The sequence below is a fragment of the Squalius cephalus genome (assembly GCF_949319135.1).
Source record: "Squalius cephalus genome assembly, chromosome: 7".
NCBI classification, from domain to species: Eukaryota; Metazoa; Chordata; class Actinopteri; order Cypriniformes; family Leuciscidae; genus Squalius; species Squalius cephalus.
In genome coordinates this window covers 42,779,864-42,801,627 of record NC_137128.1, presented here as the reverse complement: position 1 = coordinate 42,801,627, position 21,764 = coordinate 42,779,864, and the positions used below count along the sequence as shown (strand labels likewise).

At 37.3% G+C, this 21,764-nt stretch overlaps 2 protein-coding genes across 9 annotated transcripts; one reads left to right on the top strand and one right to left on the bottom strand.

Moving 5' to 3' along the window:
• Positions 1-2,219: 2,219 nt before the first annotated feature.
• Positions 2,220-7,671, top strand: ftr87 (finTRIM family, member 87). Its single transcript, XM_079876375.1, has 7 exons — positions 2,220-2,869; positions 2,958-3,044; positions 4,492-4,725; positions 4,923-5,082; positions 5,192-5,251; positions 5,368-5,421; positions 6,691-7,671. The coding sequence occupies exons 1-7, from the start codon at positions 2,294-2,296 to the stop codon at positions 7,239-7,241; spliced, it is 1,722 nt and encodes a 573-aa protein (XP_079732501.1). The 5' UTR covers positions 2,220-2,293; the 3' UTR covers positions 7,242-7,671.
• Positions 7,560-20,731, bottom strand: eef1da (eukaryotic translation elongation factor 1 delta a (guanine nucleotide exchange protein)). Of its 8 annotated transcripts, XM_079876376.1 has the most exons (10): positions 20,102-20,173; positions 16,680-17,185; positions 15,265-15,385; positions 14,844-14,915; positions 10,123-10,188; positions 9,589-9,676; positions 9,209-9,309; positions 8,900-9,097; positions 8,606-8,800; positions 7,560-7,687 (listed from the first exon to the last, which is right to left on the bottom strand). In XM_079876376.1, exons 2-10 carry the CDS (start codon positions 17,180-17,182, stop codon positions 7,649-7,651), a joined length of 1,383 nt encoding a protein of 460 aa, XP_079732502.1. In that variant the 5' UTR covers positions 17,183-17,185; positions 20,102-20,173; the 3' UTR covers positions 7,560-7,648. The 8 variants fall into 8 exon arrangements, with proteins under 8 accessions (XP_079732502.1, XP_079732504.1, XP_079732506.1 ...); XM_079876378.1 differs by lacking the exon at positions 14,844-14,915 and having other exon boundaries at positions 20,102-20,433; XM_079876380.1 differs by lacking the exon at positions 16,680-17,185 and having other exon boundaries at positions 20,102-20,196.
• Between the last annotated feature and the right edge of the window lie 1,033 nt (positions 20,732-21,764).

Sequence of the window (21,764 nt, the reverse complement as noted above, 5' to 3'; positions counted from 1 at the left end):
AGTTTGATGGCTCTGGGATTTTACTGTGGAACCAATTGAATTTCACACACACCAAAAACATTTTTTGAATGCATGGAAGCGTTCAATGATGCAATGCACTTGACTTGAGCTTTCATTTCCTGTGTGACGACTGAACCAGAGTCGATATCAACCACTGTTTTTAATCTCTCTCTCTCTCTCTCTCTCTCTCTCTCTCTCTCTCTCTCTCTCTCTCTCTCTCTCTCTCTCTCTCTCTCTCTCTCTCTCTCTCTCTCTCTCTCATTTGATCAACTAAAAAAAAGAATTTCGAGGAAACAATTATCTGAACATCTGGATCTGAACAGATTTGCAAAATCTGCATTAAAGGGAAGATAAATCTGCTCGTGAAAAATAAACCGTGCCTGTAATTATGAAGGTGGATTTTATAATCTGTGTGTCACATGAGCTTTACATTTGCTTTAAAATGAACAGCTTCTTTGTAAATAAACTCGTATTACTTGTAAAACATAGTCATCTCTATATTAATGATACGTGTAATTAACACTATCTTAAAGATCTTTTAAACATATTACTTATTTTTAAATGCTTAAAATTCGTTTTGGGGACAAATATAAAATTGTGAAGATGGCCTTTATGCATATTTTTCTTTTTTTAAACATTAAAATTTGTATTGCCTCTCCAAAAAGTAGTTTGCTTTTACAACTAATGTAAAGATGGAAAATTAAGTTAATTTGTTAAATTAATTTTCTCTAACACCTTATGCAAATCAGTTGTGTATATATTAGCTTGAAGGCATTCACTTAATGCTTAAGTAGAACAGTCCAGGTTAGCAAAGATAAATGGCAGTATATATTTTCAAATATTTCATGTGTAGTTGTAAAAGAGTTATGAAGAAAAGGTTTATTAGTATGATTAGTATATTTATCACCATCCTCAGAAGTTAGAGCACCTCATATAGAGACAAAATATAGTGTCCAAAAGCATTGTCCGGCAAGAAATTTGTTTTTAATGACCGTACAAGTTCAATTAAACCATCAAAATATGAGGAAAATATTTTAAATATGAGTGGAGAACAAAACACTAAACTTGTTTAAGGTTCTGACAAAATTATTTGGGCAATGCAAAAAAAAAAAAAAAAATCATAGAAAAACAAAAAGCTCACAGGAAAAGCATGCATTGACTACAACATAATATGTTATTAATTTTTAATTGGTTCTCTCTTGTTTTTGCATGTGTTCGTTATTTCTTTGTATGTCAGCCTGGCAAAAAATTATGCCGGCACAATTTGGCAAGTTTCAGTGCATTATCACAAATAAAACAATTGACTCCAAGCACAACTGCGCATTATGCTTACAAAATCATTTACACATTTGTATAATATTTAAATAAAGGATGATGTAAATTTTCCTAGGCTGGACATCACATTTGGCCACTAATGTACCTCATCATGAGTTGCTGTGCAGTTTGACCTTGTAGTCTCAATCGCGAAAAAAAAAAAAAAGAAACACTTAATGAATCCTTGAAAAAACACTCACAAACTCAGTTACCATTTTGAATCAATCTAATGAATTCTTTACTGTATGAACTCATTGAATCCATACTGAATCAACATATGACTCATTTATTGAACTGTAATTTCCATGTGATATGCATCATTATCTAATAAAGAAATAAGGAAGCAAAAGAATTCAAAAGAAAAAAGAAAAATATATTCTCTTTTTGTCTGCAGATTATATCTCACACTCATGTCTTTATTCATGTTTCCCATAATAATACTAAAACAATGCCAAAGAAAATACCAAATGTGAACAAAAAAAGAACAAATGCACTTATATTATGTTCTAAAATGTTTTTGGTGGGTCTTAGCATGAAAATGTTTGGGAACCCCTGTTCAATGAAACGAGACTGAAGAATATATGTTTAGAAATTGATGGATACTTTCTCAAAAACGTGTTTTATGACAACCACTATTTAAATAATGAGAAACAATACTTATATCAGTAGAAAGCAGGGACTTTCCTCTTTTTTTTCAGCAGATCACAAAATATATTGTATGTATGCTGTATGTAAAGCAAGTTTACCCACCTGGAACTTCGATTTGCATAAAAGCAAAGAAGTGGCCCTTTCCTGTTCTTGTGTGTCATTGGCCGCTTCAGGCTGTTTCGGACTGAAACCTGATAAGCTTCTACTGTACCTGCATTATGTTCACGCCCAGTTTATACACAAACAATCATTGTTTCGTCCTCTCTGTCCTTGGCGACCAGTTTACTGCCTTTCATTTCACTCTCCTCTGACTGTACACATGTAGGGGAAAATGGCAGGAACAAATATCTCTGTCGATAAGGACCAGTTCTGTTGCTCAGTGTGCTTGGAAGTGCTGTGGGAGCCGGTCACTATTCCCTGCGGACATAGTTACTGTATGGAGTGTATTAAAGGTTACTGGAGGAAATGTGAGTTAAAAGAGGAATGCAGCTGCCCTCAGTGTCGACGCACCTTTAGCCCCAGACCTGCGCTGTCGAAAAACACCATGCTGGCTGATGTAGTGGAAAAACTGAGGAGAACCGGCGTTCAAGATCCTGGTGCGAAGGCAGAGGATGTGGAGTGTGACGTTTGCACCGGGAAGAAACACCGAGCTGTTAAGTTCTGTGTGAAATGTCAGACGTTATACTGCGAAATTCACGTGAAGATTCACAATGAAAGGAATCGCAGTAGAATGCATCCACTTATTGAAGTTACAAAACAAGCGCAGAAAAGAATCTGTTCACGGCACAATAAATTGCGGGATGTTTACTGTCGCACAGACCAACAATGCATTTGTAGTTCGTGCTTAAAAGACGGGCATAAGGGGCACAGCGTGGTGTCGGTGATGGAGGAGAGGACGGAAAAACAGGTAACAAAAACTGTAAAGAAAATCTTTGAATTGCACTAAACAGAGTTTGAAGATGGCATAAATGTTCACGTGCACGGGTTTCAAACAGAAACATCTCGAGGAAGCGTGGAAGAAGTCAAAGCAGAGGTGCAAGGAACGAGAAAAGGAACTCAGAGACATTGTGAAATACGTCAAGGTAGGTCTACTGCTGAAAATTTCAGATAATGACAGATTGCTTATTTTTGTGTGGAACACATCTGTGCTTTTGCTTTATTAACCCTTCGTCCTGTTTGAGGAAATAAAATAAAAAACTACTTCAGAGGAATGGAACAAAACTTGGCAGTCTGCCAAATGCATAAATGTAACATGTAAATGAATACCATATGAATGAGAAATATGAAACCAGAGCAATTTTTGTGGGATTCAAATCAGCCACAATGCAAGGGAAAAAAATCCAGCAATGAATGTGTTAAACTCTCTGAAACATGTAGGCCTGGTTTCACAGACAGGGCTTAGATTAAGCCAGGATTAGGTCTTAGTTAAATTAGGACATTTAAGAAGCTTTTATAAACGTGCCTTAGAAAAAAAAAAAAACATTACCGGTGTGCATCTTGAGACAAAACAATGTTTTAAGATATATCAGTGCAAGTTGCTTTCAATTAAAATGGCTCAAACATTTTAGGCTAAAGCCTTGTCTGTGAAACTGGACACTAGAGAGCAAAATACACACACACTTATGAACTGCATATATATCAAAATGCAGTATCAATAATTATGTCTGAAAACACTAACTAGGGATTACACAACCCTATTTTATATGTATAGGGTTATACACAAGAGTGTTTCTTGTCTTTAATAAGTAGGCCGCCCATTAAAAAGTGTCCCAATAGATAATCTGTATTATATGAATATTATATATGAATTTTACACTCGCTAGGACATTTCTTAATACTAGGGTCACTTTTTCAAAACTCTTCCCACAACAGCAGTCTATGTGCGTAAACTGTGGATCATTTATCATTGCTTTGGAACAAAATGCATTCAGTGACTACTTCTTTCAAATGGTATGAATTCATTTCTTAGACATGTCATCAACATTGTACTGTAATGTAAACATGGACCATACAGCAGAGTGTGTCATTCTTGTTTTGTGAAGAAATTTCACAAAACAAAACATCGTGTAATGCTATTTGTTGTTAGTGTTTTTTATGTCATTGTTTTATGAATAATAAAGTCTATTTATTGGGCGACAACCTTTGCCAGTTGTGTTGAAGAATGAGCTGATGTATGAAGTGTTTTGGAGGTTTAGTGCATTATGGATATGAAATGAAAGCTGAAAGTTAGTTTGAACTTTGTGAAGAAAATTGACCTATGTTTTGAGAAATGTATGATTGTACATTTTTAAATGGAATAATTGGGGCATTATTTAGAGATAAATATGGTTTAGTAGCTTATCATGAAATGCTCTCAAAACACAAAATATTAATTCAAAAATGACTAAGGAAGAAAAAGATAGCACATTCATTTTGTTTAAAAAAAGATACATTATGGTGTTCGTTCGGTTAGACCAGCGAACAGTGCGAGTGTGACCTGTACGTGAACAGGGCCAAAGGGTTAAACAACCCTTTCTGTCATTGCAATAGCGTTCTGCACAAGCGTTTGAGGAGGACAGTGAGAAGATCTTCATCAGACTGCTGCGCATCGTTGAAAAGAAGCATTCGGAGGTGAAAGAGCAGATCAGAGGCGAGGAGAGAACAGCTCTCAGCCAGACGGAGAAGCTTCTAGAACGACTGAGTCAACAGATAGTTGAACAAAGAAGAGGAGAGGCCGAGCTAGAGGCGCTCTCAAACACTGAGGATCATATCCATTTCCTACAGGTGAAGTCTGAAATATGAACTCAATTTGTTTGTTTGTGCTGGAGGTTACGATACTCCACAAGAAACAATATGTGAACAGCTGAAGAAAAGAAGTTGCTTTTATTCTCTTTGGGGAATTTGGGCCATGCAGCGAATAAAAAGGTGTGTTTGCTTGTACATTAACGCACTAACTTTACCTGTCTGACTCACCTGTGCAGAACTATAAGATGCTCTGTGCTCCACCTGACACTGGAGGTCGGCCCAGCATTGATGTCCATCCGTACTTCCCTTTGCTGATATTGAGAAAAGCTCTCACAGAGCTGAGAGATAAAGTCAGCGAGGTCTGTGACAGAGAGTCTACAAAGATCTCAGAATTAGGTGAGTATATAAACACAGATCCACAAGATCTAGTCCTCCAGAGCTGACACCTGCTTTTGAATGCGGATGCACAAATGGCTGTTGACAGCGAACACTGTTATATTTACAGTTGATGAGCACGATCAGTCAGCTGAAAACTCCCTGAGTTGTCCGTTGAACACTGAAACAGGTACGGACACTCACATCCCTCCCAGCAAGTGAGTCATCAAACCACATCAACTCACCCATGTTTACCGGTGTAAGTTAAATACATCTGACATAATTCAACTCTCTGACCTTTTCCAGCCCATAGACATTTACAACAGACTGAGCCGAGGACCAGAGGAGATTTCTTACAATGTGAGTTCTGATTTAGCACACATTGGTTATTATGTACAAGGAAATGTACATCCAGTTAAAAGACACCTAACATAAAGTGGGACCCTTGATTTTGATTGGCTGGAAGGTGTGCATTAAAACCATTTAATGCACATGTACTTCCGGTCAGTTTAATCACCGTTCTACTAAAGCGCTGGTTTCATTGAAGCGTGTAGAGATCACACACAAAAACATTCAGTGCACAGAAACTTGATATCAACGCTGCCCTGTAACTTTTATTAATAAAATAGCTTTGCTACTGTTACATTATATTTCTCAGCGATGTGGTAACATCGCTGTTTTTAAAGTTGTTTACCTACTGTGCAGCGTCTTAACAAGCTGTGAGGTTATTCACACGCTATAATGCTATAATTTATTTAAATAAATGTAATCTTACCGCACTACTATATCTGTGTCTGATTCAAAGCAGGCAGAATAGATCTGACAAGCCATAACTGATGAAAGTAACGTCATTTTTACTTTTCCAGTCAAATATTGCACTGCAAACATCAATGTCCGCCGGCATATTGACAGTCAAAAATAGTCGATCTCTGAATGCAATGTAACAGGGAGGAGAGTAAAGATGGAAAGCACCTAAAGCTTAGTTCCCTATAAATTCACGGATAATTTGTTGTTTTGTCGTTAGTGAAAATCAATATTGACCTTGTATTTGAAAAATGATCCTCATATAAGAAGCAATACTAAAATTCAAAAGTCAGTTCATTCACATTCGGAGATAGACTATTTTTGACTGTCAAAATGCAGGCGGTTGTTCAAAATCTTTCTTTTTAGTAAACTGTGTAGCACAAACAATGTTCTCAATGCTAGAGTTCATGTGTAGAGCCCCTGGTGATACTTCCAGCAAAGTTTCATGTTGTGTCGAGCCTTCTTAGAGTTTTAAAAATAGCGATTTTGATGCTATCATTGAAGTGCCCCAAGCACTCCCATTCAAAAGGCAATTTGACCGAAAACAAAAATACGGTCAAAAAGTGGCGTTTCCATTCTAATTATGCTTTTAAATGAAAGTTCGCCTCGGGTAGATAAACAAAAAGACCCTAGGTTGTACTTTGGTGAGAGTTACCCTTTAAGGTACAAATCTTGCATAGTGTGCCTTTAATACATAATACATTATGGGGGAATTACTGATCGCAGAATGTTGCAACTGACCAATCACAATAAGACTTCAGATAGCCATGTGATAATGTAAATTATTAGACAAGACTTATTAGCCAAGTATCTTTCCTCTTTCAGACTGCTGTGATTTGACGTTAGACCCAAACACCGCAAACTCTTTCCTCCGTCTTTCTGGAGATCACACAGAGGTCACGACGGTCCACGAGCCTCAGCCGTACCCGGGTCACCCAGAGCGCTTCAGCAGCTGGGCTCAGGTCCTGTGCACTGAAGCTCTGTCTGGATGCGGATACTGGGAGGTGGAGTGGGGAGGTGCTGGAGGAGTTTCTATTGGAGTTTCCTACAAATCAATTCCCAGGACTGGAGGGAATATGGACCGAAAACTGGGATGCAACTCAAAATCGTGGAGTTTAGATTTCTCCGATTCTCTTTGTTTGTTCCGTCACAGTAAGTTTAGTGTAGAAATACACACTCCAACACCACACAGAGTCGGCGTGTATCTCGATCGCGGCGCTGGAACTCTCGCGTTTTATAGCGTCTCTCTGGCAGATGATACCATGTTTTTGCTGCATCGAGAGCAGACTATGTTTGCCCAGCCTCTCTACCCTGGTTTCTGGGTTGGACTGGGATCCACTTTGAAACTCTGTCGAACTTTCAGCTTCTCAGCTTAGCAATTCAGTCTGTGCTCTCATTTTGTTTAACGGACAGTTCACCCAGAAATCAAAAGCATGTCATTGTTCACTTACCTTCGTGTTGTTTTCTTCCAGCTGCTTATTGTAAAACCGCCCATGCAACCATTATGAAAAGGAGCACTCTGACCAAAATATTTCTTTGTGTTACACTTTCCCTTTTCATTTCATTTTTGGGTGAACTACATGTAACCCTTTAAATAAAGAATAATAGTTCAAATATGAAGCATGAATATAATGGAAACTTGTAAAACCGGGTCAGGAATAAAGAGAATTCTAATAAAGAGTCAATACAGTGAGTTTGTTCACGTGGCTGAACAGTTTATTGGAAACCGTGTGATATAAAAGCAGCATAACCCAGTGTGAGGTGGTTCTTCGTGGCGAGAGGCTCAGATCTTGTTGAAGGCAGCAATATCGACACTCTGGACCTACAACATAATGAGGAATGAATGTAGTTTTGGTCAATAGAACTTGATTTTTTAAAACATTTTATAAATCTTATCAAAGAGTAAAAATGTCACTTTAACTTTTCCTTAATTATTTTATTAAAATTACTTTAATGCAATATACACACATTTGTAAATTGTTTATACATAAATATGAAATCATCACCAGTATTTCGCTGCAATTCACAAAATTACAAAAAATAAATCATATTTTGCTTTTAAATATATGTAATGCATATTAAGCTTAAAATATGTTTTTTTGTCATTGTGATATGCATCAAATTTATACATTTAATTTCATATCATTTATATAATAAAGCGATTTACTTTCATGATAATTATGTAATTTTTTCTTCAAAAGTTTTCCTTTTATTAAAGTTTCTGTAATGCAATAAATACACAAAAAATGTATTGCAGTAAAATACTGATTTTATAATGACGTATAAATATATATATATTTTTAATAAATTGTATAATATGTATATATTATAAAATTAAGGCTTTTAATTATTAAAATTAAGGCCATTAGTCTAACATGTTTTTTGTCAATATGATGTGTTTTTTCATTATAATTTTTTTTTAATAATCTATTTAATATAAATTATATAATTTTCTTATTTTGTTATTTCATGACAATCAAGTTAATGTTTTCCTCCATTTTATTAAAATTACTGTAATGCAATAAATAAACACATTTGTAAAACATACATCATTATAATATAATCAGTATTGTTCTACAGCATATAAAACAATTACCGTACTATAATAAAGTAAATTAAATGTAAAAAAAATAAAAATAAAAAAATAAATAAAACAGCCCTAAAAAAAAAAGTTTCAATAAAAATGAAAGTAACCAGAATTTTTTTAATCATGATTCAACCAAAAACATTATGCACTTACGTAGTCCTCATATTTGGTGATCTCCTCTTCCAGAATGTCTGTTCCTACTTTATCGTCTTCTACCACACAGTTGATCTGCAGCTTTTTGATGCCGTATCCGACAGGAACCAGCTTCGAAGCTCCCCACAGGAGCCCGTCCATCTGTATGGAGCGCACACACTCTTCCAGCTTGGACATATCGGTCTCATCGTCCCACTGATCAATGAAAGAAACATGATATATTCAAAACTAGAACTCAGCAGGAAGAAATTATACTTGACAGGTTAAAGATTGTGTGCGCTGAAGGTCTCGTACAGGTTTGACGTCCAGCAGGATGGATGATTTGGCGATAAGGGCTGGTTTTTTGGCTTTCCTCTGGGAGTACTCCTTCACCCTCTCTGCTTTGATACGCTCTGCCTCCTCATCTTCCTCATCACTGCCAAACAGGTCGATGTCGTCATCATCGTCAGCACCGTTATGTTTCTCAACCTTGGGCGTCTGGACAGGAGCAGCCTTCAGATAAAACAACATACATGGTATGTAAAGAATTATGGTTGTATTTTCTTAATGCACAAAGGTGGCCTCATTATTATTGACTTCAAGATGGTAGTATCTCACAACTACCTTGGTGACGGTAACAGACTTTGAAGCCGGTGATTGGCCTTTCTCCAGCGTGGCCATTCTGGACTCCAGTTTGGACAGCGTGGCTCTTAGATCATCCACCACTGATAAACCAAACGCACCATTAATCTCACACTGATCACAATATGCTCAAACTGTGTCAATCTGTTCCAAACCCTAGTGTGTTGCATCACTGTCCACATAGGCATTTTATGTTGATCTTAGAGAGTAGGAAAGCCTGTGGGAATTGTGCTTTTATGGACATGCCCACATTGCATTGCTAACAATCACCGTGTCTACGGTGTCAACTAGAAAATTGCTTTCTAGGTAGGAAACTTGCTAGGTTTTGGAACAGCCATATCTCTGTCTTTTCTCATATGTACCTTTGTGCAGATTCTTGTTGTCCAGTTCTAGACTCTTGAAACGAGAGAGCAGCTCACTCTGATCCTCAGACTTACTGGCATTCTGACTCTGCAAATCAGATGGAGGAGAACTGAACATTAGTGAATTACATCTTATAAAGAGCTGACTGTTAAAATCACACCATGCAGGGCTGCGACTGCAGACATGCCCAACAAAAGGTTTGTCAACCAATTAAAAACCACGGGAAAACACGTGAATGCATTTATAGCAGGATCTGATGTTTGAAACACTGAAATAAACAAAAATTTCCCACTTGATTTGCATGCAATTTACTTTGGTGAAGGCTAAAACTTTAAACCAATGCATGAAAACACAGTCATGCATGATGTCTGTGCCCTTAATGTGTAAAAACCTCCCATAGAAACACTAGTCACACAGTAAACAGGCTGTTTTGGATGAGTCAAGCAGAAATGTGTGTATGATCCACGCTGCTCCAGGCTCTATTCACATGCTTTTCACACAGATGAGCAACTGAACCGCCCCAGAGCACTTACAGTCTTCCTCTCCCGTGGTTTTTGAGCGCGCGTGTGCCCTTTACTAGCCTGTAGAGAAGTCTTCACCTGAGAGAGTCACATTTAACCACCACAACCAGAAAACAAATCAGAAGAGAGACACAGATAAACGACTATAACAGAAGCTGAGAAACTCTTTCCTCTCACAATTCTGACGTTTTTCTCAGAATTGCTGGATTTTTCTCAGAATTGCTAGATATAAACTCACAATTGCAATCCTATTCTGAGGTAATTTTCTCTGAATTGTGAATTTATATCTCACAATTATGACTTTATGAGCAAAAGAAAAAAAAGAGAAAAAAAAGTCTGAATTGCGAGAGAAGTCGCAATAACTTTGGAAACAGGCTTTCATAGAGAAGAGATGCATGCATTAATTGTTTTCATTGCCATTCAGTTTTTGCTTCGCTTTAAAGGGGTCATGACATTATTTTTTTTTATTATAAAATGTTCCTTACGGTTATATTACGTTTTTTTTTTTTTTTTGCACAAAAAGCGGCTCCTTTAAGGCTTGTCAGTAAACACACTTATGATTGGCTAACGTCATTGCATAAGAAACGGTATCAGCGCCCACTATTCCACACGAGTATGTGTTTTGAATACATTATCCATATAAAACCGTAATTTACAGACAAACATTATGAAATTATTAACATATGGTTTGTAATGAACCTGCTGTCAGATCAAAACAAAATGCTCCGAACAAACATATAATCTGATGCGATCCAAGATGCCATTTCTGGCCAAAATGCAACCTAGGGTCTTTTTGTTAATCTACCCAAGGCAAACTTTCGTTTAAAAGGATAAGGATGGAAACGCCACTTTTAAGATTGACCGTATTTTCGTTTTTGGTCAAATTGCCTTTTGAATGGGAGTGCTTGGGGCACTTCTATGATAGCATCAAAATCACTATTTTTAAAACACTAAGAAGGCTCGACACAACATGAAACTTTGCTGGAAGTATCACCAGGGGCTCTACACATGAACTCTAGCATTGAGAACATTGTGTACACAGAGTTTACTAAAAAGAAAGGTTTTGAACAACTCACTGTAGCTGTTGTTGTTTCTGGCCACTGGCATTTTGTCAGTCAAAAATAGTCGATCTCTGAATTCAACGTAACAGGGAGGAGAGTAAAGATAGAAAGCTCCTAAAGCTTAGTTCCATATAAATTCACGGATAATTTGTTGTTTTGTCGTTAGTGAAAATGAAAATCAATATTGACCTTGTATTTGAAAAAGGATCTTCATATAAGAAACAACACTAAAATTCAGAGTCAGTTCATTCACATTTGGAGATCGATTATTTTCAAAGTTTCATGTTGTGTCGAGCCTTCTTAGTGTTTCAAAAATAGCGATTTTGATACTATCATATTCGTGCCCCAAGGGAAGCACTCCCATTCAAAAGGCAATTTGACCGAAAACTAAAATACGGTCAAACTTAAAAGTGCCGTTTCCATTCTAATTATGCTTTTAAATGAAAGTTTGCCTTGTGTAGATTAACAAAAAGACCCTAGGTTACATTTTGGCGAGAGTTAACCTTTAAAATAAACCATCCACTTGTTCCTGACGCTGGTATCCTTCTGAAGTCTCTACAGAAATTAGCAAATAAACTGTTTAAACCGGACGTGTCAAAGCGAGCGTACTTTCACTCGTTCATTAGTCCTGTTGTCAGCAGAGACTGAACGCACATCTGTATACTGTATCCACTAGACAGCATCAGTGATTATAATGGGTTCTATTTGCTTTTGACCCAACGTTAAGCAACTGAACGCCAGTGGGCGGGGCCTGTGATGAGATTATGTATACCTATTAAATCAATGCCGTTATATGCAAATGTATTTGCCTGCGTGATGTCACAAATCCCACACTATCCAAACAAGCCAATTTTGGAACTTGATTAGCTATGAACCTTGCATGATATTTTAATGGTACCTCATGTCAAAAGTAAGGCGAATTTGATTTCTCATGTCATGATCCCTTTAAAGAGGTAAATAGGTTGCTTAAATATATTTGTGCAGCTGTGAATAGCTCTTTTAAAAAAAATGACAGTTGTGCACATATCTTTGCAGTTTTTCAAGAAGAAAATAAAAAACATGCAAGCAGATGTTTGCAGTGTACTTGTGAGGTCTGCGCGCTTGAATCTGAGTCAGACCAAGAACATGCCATAAAAGCATAAACCACAAACACACACTAACATCTTCAGGCAGCTGCAAAGCAACCTGCTTCCTTTTATTATAATATGAATGATGACAGATGAACAAGACTGAGAACGACAGAGCACAGCACATGCATTGCAAAATGAACAGGCACATAAACACAAATAAAGATGTCATGTAGTGAACGGAAGGAGATCAAGCTAGACCCACTTGCATGACAGAACAGTTTGCTATAGATAAGTGTTTTTAGATGCACACAGTTGGATTATATAAAATCTTTGATGTGTCAATCTTAGTTGATATCTAGAACGCATATGCTTTGATGATGCGGGGAGGTGTAAAGTAACTGCTGACAGAGGAATCAAATGCTGCAGAATCAGCGAGAAGAGACCGTGGGAGATTCTGTCTGTTTTGGGAAAATTATGAAGCCTTTTAGGTATCGAAGCAATTCAGTTTAGAATCTGTGCACATGATTTCATTAATTTACCCCAAAATTAACTGGATAAAAACTTTGTTTTCATTGGGCAAATGCGACAATGCCAACTTCTGTGCCCAAAAGTATTTTGTCCCAGACTAAAATGCAAGTTTGAGCTGTTTTAACAAAGCAAACTGCATTGATATATCTTAAAATATGTCAGTGCCATTGTTTTGTCTCAAGATGCACACCAGTAATGTTTTTTTTTCATTCTTAGGCATGTTTATAAAAGCTACTTAAATGTCCTAACTGAACTAAGGCCTAATCCTGGCTTAATCTAAACTCTGAATAGAAAAGATTGAAATGTCCGCAACACTGCTTACTCCCAAAACAATCAACCACCGTTTTTTCCATGCAATTGTTCTCTTAATTCAATAATGAGTGGGGTCATTAGGCTTGTTCAGACCCAATCAAGCTAATTGTAATCACAGGGTGGGTCAGTTGATTGTAAGGCCTATATATCTCTGTATCAAATGTGTTTTACCATTTGCCTGAAGAAGACCCAGTAGGGTCGAAACGTTGCTTTTTTTATTAAAATATGGGAGTAAGCAGTGTTGCGGACATTTCAATCTTTTCTATTCAGTAGTCCTTTTTGTCCAGCACCTGCCAGATGGTGGGATGTGCACACAATAATCTTAACATTAATCTAAACTCTGTCTGTGAAACCAGGCCATAATGTGATCAATTTTGAACTCAAAAGTTAATCTTTTAGGACAGAACAAAACCCACATCACTTTGTTGATTCACTTTTCCCACATTTTCTGTTTACTTGAGCTGCCCAAGATAGTATAATTAAATGCTGGGTACACACCAAAAGATAATCGGGCTGATTTTGGGCCGATTTCCCCCCTTCCGACAATCCTAGCTATGTCCCGATTATCTTGATGGTTCTACAGATTATTTTATCAGATTTTCCCTTGGTGTGAGGTGTGTTAAGAGTGTCCGAACCTGATCGGAAGAACGTCGGAGCCGCCCCGATCGCGAATCGTAAATATTCAACATGTTTAATATTTACGATAAGAAATCCTGAAGTGTGGGGGGAACCCCGAGGACAAACGCCTGCACGTTCTGGAGATTATCACGTGAAACAAAACAATATCCAATCAGAAAGCGAGATGATGGAAGACGGAAGCATAACAAACGCAGTCACGGCGCAGAACAAAGTAAAATTGATGTGGACAGCAGAGATGGAGGATCAGCTTGTTGACTTGTGGCAACAGCACAAATGTTTATACAACGTGTTGTGTAAAACCTTTCCGAACACTATCATCGCAATTTATTCCTGCATATCGTTCGGGAGGCTTGTTCTGAGGTCTCGAGAGATTTTGCCAGATTTCCTGCGTTCACAGTCGAGACTCTGGTTGAAAATCTGTTTGTGTGTGGTGTGCTGTCTTTATCACATCATGGCACACCACACACACTATAGGAGCAAAACGGTTAAATCTAGGATTTTTTTGTCCTCATGTTTGTGGTCTATCACATTTTGAAAATCTTATAAGATGTAAAAAATCTTTTGGTGTGTACCCAGCATAACTTTTATATATTATATATATTTTATAAATATTTTATGTTTCATTTACATTTTCATTTCGGTTTACGTTAAAAAAACAAAACTTAAAAAAGAAAATTTATGGCACTACAAATTTTATAGGTCATAAATTGTGTACACAAGTTAGTAATCTGCATGTAAAGTTTACTAATCCATATCTGCAGCTGAATTTGTTCTCCCTGCCAAAAGCACGGAGGGGGCTCCGTACACATGCTAAAATAGCACAGGGATATTTTGGGAGGGTGAGTGTTTGTACTGTAGCTCCAATCTTGTGGGTGATCAGCAGCTGAATGAAAAACTGTCCTGTTCATTTCACCTCCAACTTGGTTAAAGTTTCATGACGTAGATTTAAATCAGCCCTTCAAAGTGGTCCCATGCAGGACGACAGTTACAGACCGTCAGTAATCACTCTAGTTAAATGCGGTTCACAAGAAGATTACAGTACAAATTCAGTATGCTCCAAAAAATGATTAATACCAAGAGTTGAGATTATGATGAGTTCTTTCATTTTGGGGGCAGTACTCACTCCGGCTAGGGATTGCTGGATATTCTGTCGGGCTTTAGCAATGTCCTGCAGGATGGCACTAGAATCTCTCTCCTGGAAGGGTACAGCGGGGTAAAAAGGCCCATGTCAAACAAACCAGCAAGAGGCAGAGAGTGAGCATGCAAGCAAGCAAGCAAACAAACAAACATACACAGGTGAAGTACATAATGAAGCGCTGTCAGTGCAGTGAAAAGAAAAAGCAGAAACCTGAAACGTTGGACATACAGCAGCTGAGTAAACATGTATTCATGCCTCACCATTAGGATTCTGTCACCCTCATTCATTGGGACAACTACAGCCTTATACCGGTTTGTATGACAACCCAAATGAGGAAGTTTTAGACCCTCAAACTGTGCTGTTGAAACTGCTTCGCTACAGCATCCTGATCTCTAGTGGTCAGTACCTGAGATGTCTGAGGTACGCCGTTCCTGGCTTCGTAGAAGCATCTCTCGGCCTCGTCGTATCTGGACTTGTCGAACCAGATGTTCTCCTGGGCGAGTCCCTGAAGTCCACTCATTGTGATGCTAAGAACACGAAAAAAGTAGACGTGGAAGTTAGAATTATAGTTTGTGTCAAAGAGCAAACATACAAATTTAGAAAGACTTAAAAGTTAAAAGAAAAAAAATCAGAATTCAAAATGCAAGTCTTCAATGCATTTTTAAAGTAATTCATTCATGAGTAATTGTGCATCACAAATGCATTAAAACACATGTGTCAAACTCCAGTCCTGGAGGGCCACTGTCCTGCAGAGTTTATCTCCAACCAGCTCCAAAAACACCTGCCTGGAAGTTTCTAGTAATCCTGAAGACCTTGATTAGCTGGATCAGGTGTGTTTAATTAGGGTTGAAGCTAAACTCTGCAGGGTTGTGGCCCTCCAGGAACTGAGTTTGACACCCCTGCATTAAAACATAAGCAAATATAAATCAAGCCGAGCACCACGTGCCACATTTTCTCTCCTGTATTTACACATATTATGACAGCTTACAAATTCTCTAGAATTTGGATCTTAAATTACACAATTAATCATTAGAGATTTTTCTTGCATTCAAGCTAAATTCTTGGCAGCCAATAGAACCGAATCATTTATTTATTTTTTTCTCAATTTAAAAATTCAATTTGAATTGGTATTTTTCTATAATAATAAAAAAAAAAAAAATCTCCAAAAGTTGGAGGAGAAAAACAAAACTTGTTGAGCAAGATTAAACTTTCAGTGACCATGAACGACTAGCTAACTGCTGGTTTAAATAAGGCAGCCATGACTGACAATAACTAGCTAAATACAGCAATTTTACTTATATTGTTGCTCAATGAGAACAAGGAACATAACAATAAACAAGCAAACAATGAAAAGAAGTTATATGAACAATATAATATGCTGACAAAATAGGAATGTTTGGCAATATATAACTATACTACACCAACCAATAAACTCGTACATTCTGTAAACACCCACTTTATGCCTGGCTAACTTTATGATGACGAAAAAACTACATCGTCCAGGTCTTGCATTCACGTTGATTTTGTAGAATGGTTATTTGGATTGATTGTCCAAGTCCCCTGAACCACTAAAACTCCTTTCATTTATTTTTTGCTGACACTGGCTTCAGACAACAGGACAGACTTTGCGTGCTAAAGCCCTCGGATTAGTTTCACACTGATCAACTTTCACCCAGCAGCCAATGGTGACACAAACCAGGTTGAAGCTTTTGAAAAGAGAAAAATGATCTTAAACACACAAAAACATTCAATAAGTAAAAAGACAAATTTCAGAGTTTCTTAAAAAAAGGAAATTGTCCCATGCCCCTAAACTAGCCATACTTGTCCCTTTTATGAGGGGCGCGCTCGGTCTCGGAGAAGACCCTCTTCCTGTTACTTTTTGGGAAATGCCGATCCCTCTGGGGTTCAGACGACGAGCGCTGGTGGGTCGAACCCCGCTGCTGTGGATGAGACGCATTGGAACGGGTGTACGTTTGGTTCTCCTTCTCTTGGGATTGTTGTGCCCCGTTTCGTTTAGCCCTGAAGACCAGGGTGCGGGGGATTCGGTCTTTGGAAGACGAAACTGGAGGGGTCCCACTCCCAGCGCTCAACGAGGTCTGATAGGCATCGTTAGCCTGCTCATATAGGCTGCTGTTGAACCAAACCTTCTCTCCTCTAGTGCCCTGAGAGGTCAGATCATGATGGAAACGACCTTCTTCAGAACCTTGATTTTCAGACCTGGAAGAACGAGTGCGGTTTCTCTTTCCGTCATTTGAATTGGGCAGATTCCTTGTCTGTTCGTGTCTAGTATCTTCTTTGGCTCGAGACCCCAACTGGTTCTCCATCCTCTAGCTCAATTACAGCATATAAGGAAAAACAAATAAGTAACATGCTAAAGAATTAGTTTGAGCTGATGTTAGACAGTAAACGAGGGCAGAGATGGAAACAACCAAGCGCATTCAGAAGCCTTGCAGAGCAGCCGGTTTACACCAGCAGAAGTCCGTTCATGAGGGAAACGCTTTCACAGGGATTCATCAAGGGAACTAATACATTACTGGACGTTTCGCATTCAGACAGTGTGATTTTATTCAAATTTCGTTTAAAAAAAATTATATTCAAATTATTGTGCAGTCTGGCCAAAGATTACATAATTAGCTAAATTGTCGTTGTCCCTTTGATAAATAAATGTTAAGAATTTCACTTTTTTTTTAAAGCCATGCAAGTACAAAACGAACAGAAAACCTTTGAACTTTTGCCCATATCCAACAAGTTGCACAAAATTACAGCCAAATGCCTCAATATTTTCTGGCTTATTTTCAACTTGATATCAAGTATTATGTGGCATACTGTTACGGTGACCGGGAGGGGACATGTTCGGTTCACTTAGTTTTGTCGTGGCCACAACATAGCCTATAAACTCGTGGGAACGTCATAATATGTTGTTGCCACAAGATATTAATTTGTGGGAACGTTTTACTTAATTAATTCCGTGACATCATCATGTCGTGGCCACGCGATGTAAAGTTGCGGCCTCGAGATCATATCCAAATAGCACGGAGACGTCTATTTGATGTGCGTGTTTACATCTGGAAGACATATTTTTTAGAGTGTTTGCTCATCTGCAATATATAGGACTTTTCCTGTCAGATGTCAAATAGACGTTTAGAAAATGTCTTTAAGATGTAATGATTTAGAATGTAGGCTATGTTAAACTGACATCTTAAAGATGTATATCAGATATTAGTAAACAGAAGCAGCTTTCCAGATGAAGTGATCTTTAACAGACATCTTGCAGACGTACGTGTGCTATCTGGTTATGTTGAGGGAACGATATATTTTTCTCGTGGCCACGACTTCATATTTTGAGAGAACGACATCGGTCAACACTGTAACCATATACAGCAGTCGGAGATGGAGATGACTGGTGAAATAACGTTTTACTTTGAATTAGGAATGTCATATAAAGATATAGTGCGGTCTCTGGCATTAAGATGTACGTAAGTGAAAAACATTCTTGAGTTGAATGGGCTTTTTTGTCGGAAATTTGCTGGCTTGAATGAAATACTCGGGTCACAAATAAAGTCCCGTTAAAGGCAATGAACAAAAACAAATTATGAGAAACTTAAATTAACAAATAGGCCTAATAAAGCAAATTATGCCTGAGGTAAAAGGAGGAGCCCTTGTCACATGTGAAGATTCGGTTCCCACATGTTATAAAACTCAAGAAATGGATGTCGTTCCCTCAACATACGGTCTCGTGCCCACGAAATATTATGACGTTCCCACGAGTTTAGGCTATATGTTGTGGCCACGACAAAACTAAGTGAACCGAACATGTCCCCTCCCGGTCACCGTACTGTTGATTACAACACATTTTAAGATACAATCATTTGAGTAATAAATGCAATCTGACAAGTAATTGGAGCCACAGGAAAAAACAACAACAGAAACATGCACACAATCCCAACGCCTTTCAGTAGAAATTAACCTCAGCTGTGATGTGAAGCAAAAGTGCAGAGAACTCTAATAACAATTAAATTAAAAGGTATAAATATTTACAGTATTTTGCACAAATAAATGGTGTAAATAGCAACAATCAAGTTGAAAATAGACAGGAATATTCCATTACCATGTTTTTTTCCATTACCAAAGTCCCTACCTTATAATGGTGAAAATTTGGTCATGCCAAATTTCAAACTAAAACTAAATCCAACTTCCAAAACTATGGACAATCCATCATTCAGGTTACAAACACACCATGCATTTCTATTACAACAAATTATTTAGCCAATAACAAGGTTTTATGCTAAGTTAGTGTACTTTGTTACACAGTTCACCAAATGTCACCACAGAGCATGTTTGCTATGACATATGGACTTATTTTATTGTTTGTCATCTCCAATCAAGTTATATTATTTGTATCCCTTTACAATAAGGTCCCATTAATTAATGCAATAACGAAAAATAAGCAATACATTATTTATTAATCTTTGTTAACGTTTGTTAATAAAAAACACAACTGTTCATTGTTAGTTCATGTTAACTCCGGTACAAGTTGATTTTAATAATGTATTAATAGGCTATAAATGTTGAAATTCACATTAATAAATGCTTTAGAAGTGTTTTTAGGATTTCATTATTAGTTCATGTACTTTATTCATGTTAACAAATGGAACCTTAGAATGTGAAATTTGCATTAGTCTTTGAGATGAAAAGAATGAGAAAGAGATGTTGAAAAGAAAGATGAAGAAACTCATTGCAAGTTACCATGTGACATAGCCTAGATGTCCATTTTATTTACGCTAAATAAAAAGGGGAGTCACTGAGACTGACTTTGGCTTGAAGGACACGAAAAGCAAATAAACCAGAGTAACAACAACACGTCTAACCCAGATTTAAACCAGCAGAGACCTGTAGGTCAGGATTAGATGACACACACACACAGATCCGTTACAGATGCTTCATATGACCCACCCTGTTTATGAACATATGAAACACAAACTTCAACGTCATGTGTGCTGTCTGTCAGTATCAACTCCAGATGCTTCACGCAAGCTTTATAAACTCATGAGTTAAGATACTGTATGGTGTGTATGGAGTGGGATCAAGTTCAAGGAGTTTTAAACTCTGCAGCGGATTAAACTCATGGGTTTCATTCGCAGCCACGTGGCGCGACACGCACAGCGGAACACTTCAGCAACAACACGATACAAGAGAAACATATTTACCACTATCGTGTTAGTGGAAACTAAAGTTTTACTTACTTTAGAAGAGTTTGATAAGTGACAAGCGGTTCGAGTTGAACTTCTCCGCAGGACTCCCTATTACAGAAAGAGACCGAGGAAGTCGGGTAACACGAACTTATAGCTGATAGAGGGGTTTCCTGGTAAATGTCATTGTTTATATTGAACGATGCAATGCAGGTTATACGATTTTAGCATTGTAATATACGTCTGTATTAGTAAAGATTTGATTATAATCTATAGCGTATGTACAAATATGTAAATATTCATTAAAGTGCCAGTATTTTATGAATATCGCCCCCCAGAGCAGAGATGGTACATCCAGTTACGTTGCACCGAAACATTCCGTCCTCGTGCCCCGAACTAACAGCTGCACATAATAACTCAATAAAATTTGGATTTATTTTTTAATTCTCTTGACTCAAACGGCAAAATTCTGTGTGAATCTCCTATTCAAATTAAAGATTTTTCTGAGTCTATCGATGAGCTGAAACTAAATAAATCTCCTGGAAATTATGGTCTGACCACTGAGTTTTACAAAAGATTCTCAAATGTTCTTTCTCCATTTCTTCTCCAAGTGTATTAAAGAGCCTTCATTAAGGAACTCTCTCACCCCACTCAGGGCGTTATAAATTTGATCCCAAAACCTTAAAAGGACCTTGCTCATCTTGAACATTGGCGACCTATAACCTGTTGAATAGGCTAATGATTACAAAATATTAGCCATGATTTTTGCTAAAAGAAATAAATGTGTTCTAGATCATATAGGCTACCTAATTGATGACTATCAGTCAGGTTCCCCTGATTACAGTTTCTTGCATTTTTATTGCTTTTTATAAAGCTTTTGATTCTGTTGAGTCTTTGAAGTCTTTGAGTATTTTTGGTTTGGGTCCCAATTTTATCAATGCAATTTAGGCTACACTTTGTATAGTAGGCCTAATGCCAATGCTTCAATTAAACTACAACATAGTACATAGATTTAATAGATGGAGGCATCCATCAAGGCTGCCCAATATCACCTTATCTTTTTCTGCTTCCTATTAGCCATCCACTTTCAAAATAGTCATTTGGAAGGTAGGCTATCTCTGTTGCAAACCCATAAATATTAATAAGTCAATTGGCTGACAACACAACTCTGTTTTTAAAAATAAAGATCAAGTTTCTTTAGCCTTAAATGTAATTCATATTTAGCGGTTTAGTTCTTAATATCCACAAATGTCAACTTTTATTTAATACACATTCCACTGATGTTAAATGTGACATTCCAATCAAGTCTGAAGTTAAATAGGCTACTTGGATATAATTATATATATATATATATATATATATAAACTTAACTTTGAACCTCTTATCCTTGCTGTTCGACGTAAATTAAAAGATGATTATCTCGGGTTATCTATCCCACAATGGCTCTGGGTGTTGAGTTAATGGACATTTCCACTCGTAATAATTATTTCAAGGTTAAATGGATAAAGTCTTTTTTAAACAATTCCAAGTCTTTTGGGAATATTATCACATGTCATATTTTCAGTTCAGTTGGAGGTTTACATTTTTTGTTGCACTGTAAATGACATCTCTAAAATACCCTTAACTGTTTATAGTTTTCATAAGCAGGCTTTAATATTCTGCTCCCTAATATATAATTATAATTTTCTCCACATAGCTATTTTATCTTAAAGAACCA